This window comes from Solanum verrucosum, unplaced genomic scaffold, assembly GCF_900185275.1.
Source record: "Solanum verrucosum unplaced genomic scaffold, falcon-dt-bn FXZP01000177.1, whole genome shotgun sequence".
In the NCBI taxonomy this organism is placed as follows: domain Eukaryota; kingdom Viridiplantae; phylum Streptophyta; class Magnoliopsida; order Solanales; family Solanaceae; genus Solanum; species Solanum verrucosum.
Window position 1 is genome coordinate 2289644 of NW_026020401.1, and position 4560 is coordinate 2294203.

At 32.3% G+C, this 4560-nt stretch overlaps 1 protein-coding gene across 1 annotated transcript; it reads left to right on the forward strand.

Moving 5' to 3' along the window:
* Positions 1-275: 275 nt before the first annotated feature.
* On the forward strand, positions 276-4070 carry LOC125840004 (lysine histidine transporter-like 8). Its single transcript, XM_049518984.1, has 5 exons — positions 276-628; positions 2334-2467; positions 2682-3121; positions 3313-3444; positions 3558-4070. The coding sequence occupies exons 1-5, from the start codon at positions 327-329 to the stop codon at positions 4038-4040; spliced, it is 1491 nt and encodes a 496-aa protein (XP_049374941.1). The 5' UTR covers positions 276-326; the 3' UTR covers positions 4041-4070.
* The last annotated feature ends 490 nt before the right edge of the window (positions 4071-4560 follow it).

A 4560-nucleotide genomic window follows, 5' to 3' on the forward strand; every position in this document is an offset into this window, starting at 1 on the left:
TCAGACGATAATAATATATATGCACTACTTTTTAAATAAAGATAAAATCTATTTTAAATTGCAAAATTGAGGAATAATAGAGGAATATATGTGCCCTTTTTACCCTTATTATTAAGTAGTATATTTTAAAAGGAGGTAAGTAGGGAAGTCACATTATCATTATTTATTTACGTCAGATATTATAGTCATCAATTACGTCATAACACCAACATATCTATATATAATAGGAGTAACACAATAACCCACTCAATTTTCTTCTAACATACTTCTCTCACTTATATTCACAATTGAAACAAAAAACCTACTTCTCATATTTACAAATAGCAATGGGAGATGTCGAGTTCTCGGAACGGCGTCGTATAGAGGGATCTTTCTCTTCATTCAAAATTATACCCATTAATGACGATGACGATACTCTTCACTCAGAAGGAACAGATTTTTCACCGGTTGACGATGGCGTCGTCGTCGATGAGAAGAAGAATACGGATGTTGTGAAAGAAATAGAGAGTTCGTTACCAATAACGGAATCGAGAAAGGGGAATGCTTATACGGCAGCGTTTCATCTCTTGTCGTCCGGTATTGGAACTCCGGCACTTGTTCTTCCCTTTGCTTTCACATCACTCGGATGGTACATATGCTCTTCTGCCTCTCTATTCATTTTTATTTATCACGTTTGAATTTGACATATACGTATAGTTATTAAAAAATACTTAATACTTATTCCATCCTTATTTACTTGTCATTTTTTATGACAGCTTTTTTTTTTTTCTATAGTACCCATAATTTATTGATATTGAGTTAATATTTTTGAAAAAATAGCAGTGAATAATATATTTGGGATCCTATCAATCAAAAGGGGTAGAATGATAGTCATTGTTTCTTAATAGATGTATATAGAGACGGATCGGAGGGAGTAACTGACATACTACCTTTAATTGATGTTTAGTACTGGGTTTTGGAAATGAATTGAGGAATAAGTGATAAATGCTAAATTTTCGGAGTGACCAAGTGATTTGGGCTTGAGACTTCCATGTTGGAGGTCTCAAGTTCAAAATCTCTCAGCGAAGGCAAGGGGTTTGCCTTCTGGGTCGAGCTCGTCGCATTAGGCTTGCCTAGTGCGGATTACCTTTCTTGTGTGATTTGCGAGCTATTACATGGAAATGGGGGGTTTTACTCTGTGCAGGATAGCGACTATAGATTTTTCTTAGAAAAGAACAAAAAAAAGTGAACAAAAGGAATAATTTTTTTGGTTTTAATTCTACTGGGTTCGAATTTTATGTAATTAAAAATAACTTTAGAATTTTGTAATAAGTATGAAATTAAAGATACGTGTTAATGTCTTTTACATGTTGTGTGCTATATCTAGTTCTTGCTGATCTATGATTCAGTTAATCCTACATTTACGTGTAAGAAATTTTTTATCACAACAACCGATTGAAATTATTTAAAAGCAAAAGTAATATACTATATGACAGATAGAACAAATATTTTTATATAAGAATCAAGTAAAATGAAATAAAAACGGAGGAGTAATAAATTTAACAACCCTTAGAGGAAAAGTAATCCAAGACTACACAGTTAATAGTTTCAATGTATTGACCCTATAAAGTCAGTCGTCTGTTTAAAGAATTTGCAATATTTTTTTATGTTTATTAATTTCCTTTTTCATGCTTTTGGTGTGATGTAAGTAAAAAAGTTAATTAAAATTGTGGAGGAATCTACATACGTAAAAGACTTTCTTTTCCCATTGTTTGCCACTACGTTTGATGTACTTTTGGTCTAGGAGATTTTTCTGCAAAGAAATAAAAAATGTCCCAAATGGAATAATTCAAATAAGGCACGATAATATGTATACTCACATGACATGACAGTTTGAATTAATATGAAATTAATATTAAAAAAAAAGTTGAAAGTTAGCTTTCGTGTAACTATGAATTATTTAACTTATAACCTTAAATATGCATGTCATAAAATTTATGTGTTTATAAAAAAAATGATTACAAATAAAATTAATTATGTCATTCTCTTTAGAATAAATTAATAAGAAAATATGATTACATATGTTTGAAGTAATGTCTAGCTAGACTTTAATCATCAGTGGTCCTTTCGTAGAAAAGGAGCCAGTATGGATAGAAAGGAAATAATTGTGTATGGGCAGAAGGATCCATACACAATTATTGTCTTATTTTCTACTATATATATAATATATAATATTAAACGTACATATTATAGGTGTTATGTGAAAACAAACCTGTAAATTAATAGTATAAACTGAATTTACGCAATGTATCTAACTCACTATATATACACAACTTTTTTATTAATTGGTGCAGGTCATGGGGAATAGTAGTTCTCACCGTCATTTTTGCATGGCGGCTCTACACCATGTGGCTCTTAGTTCATCTTCATGAAACGGTCAATGGAACTCGTTATAGCAGATACCTTCAACTCGCCATTATAGCTTTCGGTAATTATTTCAAACGAAGAATTTATTTTAACTGAACATGAAATTTAAGAAATATTAAAAAATAAAATTGAAACTTATGTTTGTAAATGTAACATGTGTCCTTGGTATTCATATAGCTATAAAATCACGTCAATGATATTCAAATTTCACGATTCCTACATCTAACATATACATGTCCACTTTTTGAAACTAATGGAATGTATAATTATTTCAGGAGAAAAATTGGGAAAGTGCCTTTCCATCTTCCCAACAATGTACCTATCAGGGGGCACTTGTGTCATGTCTATTATTACAGGGGGACGTACCCTACAACTTTTCTACAATACCATATGTGAAAATGATCAACATTGTCTTCACAAATCACTAAGTGGAGCTCAATGGTTCTTAGTGTTTGTGTCTCTTGCCATTTTAATTGCCCGATTTTTTCCAAATTTGAACTCATTGGCTTGGGTCTCCTTTGTTGGTTCAATCTTGGGTGTGGCCTATTTCACTATGATTTGGGCACTTTCCATTGCCAAAGGCAGGCCTAATGGTGTCACTTATAATCCGTCAGATAATGTAACAACAACTATGGCTCAATTTCGCGCTGTCCTAAATGGTGTTGCTATCGTTGCCATTGCTTTTCGAGGTCACAATCTTGTATTGGAAATACAGGTAATTAATGTTGTTATCAATCGGAATCAATATTAATTTCTGGACATTGACATGTACATGAAAACTAGTCGATGGTTTCGATTATGTTAAGTGTAGTGTTATTGATTTTAAAGATTGAATCTATCAAATTCAGTTCTGATTCCGTCTTTCATCATTGCATTATTGAAAAAGTTGCATGTAAAATTATACAGGGGACATTACCAACAAATCCAAAACATCCTACAAAGACAAGAATGTGGAGAGGAGTGATAGCATCCTACTCTTTAATCGCAATGTGTGTATTTCCCTTGGCAATTGGAGGATATTGGGCTTATGGAAATATGGTAAACTATTTTTACTACTCTTCTTTAATTATTGTATTCGATTTTTGAGATTAATTATTATTTCGTATAATTTGTTTGTAGTTAGCTATCTAAAAAGGTTATTTAATTGACAGATGCCGGCAAATGGAATTATGGGTGCAATTGCTAAGTACCACCGAGAGAGTACACCAAAATGGTTAATAGGCACAATATACATGATGGTGGTGATTCAATGTTTATGCTCATTTCAAATTTACGCCATGCCCGTCTTTGACAACTTGGAAAGAATATACGTAAGCAGGCACCTTAAGGCGTGCCCAAGGTGGGTTCGATCATGCATCAAGCTCTTCTTCGGCGGATTAACATATTTTATATCCGTGGCATTCCCATTCTTGGGAAGCCTAGCCGCGTTTGTGGGAGGGATAGCGTTGCCATTATCTCTGGTTTACCCTTGCTTCATGTGGATTTCCATCAAGAAACCTCAAAGAAACAGCTTAATGTATTGCCTCAACATGTTTCTTGGGTGTTTGGGCATATTGATCAGTGTTGTGCAAGTTGCTGGTGCGTTGTGGAATTTGGTGATTGGTAAATTGGATGCTAACTTTTTTAATCCTTAGTGGAAAAAGATATAATTAAAGACGATTTGGGTGGGCATCTAACTTTTGACTCTCTAATTTATTACTTTTCACTTTTTTTCTAAATAGGCTGTTAACTTAATTACCCTATAACATTTGGGAAACTCTTGTACTAATAGTGCAATTTAACTTGCTAAAGAAATATACTTGTCTTACCTTTAAAGTTATATGCTAATTCCACTTATTACTGTTGGTTAAATGTAATTATAATCAAATTAATGATTTGCTAGTGTAATTTATTTATTTTACACTTTTTGTGTATATAAGTTAACTTCTTTTGAGAAGAGTATTTATCGTGAACAACATTTTAATCCTCATAAAATTTGTGTATATTCTATCTTTCTTAAATTTCACTTGTGATATTATACTGGTTACACATGCTACTGTTGTTGCTAGTGTATATAAGTTATATTCAACTCAAATGAAAAATAATATCGATGTAAAACATATGAAAACTATCAACTTCGCATTTCTAACACCAAACAAGAATTTCACGCATAAA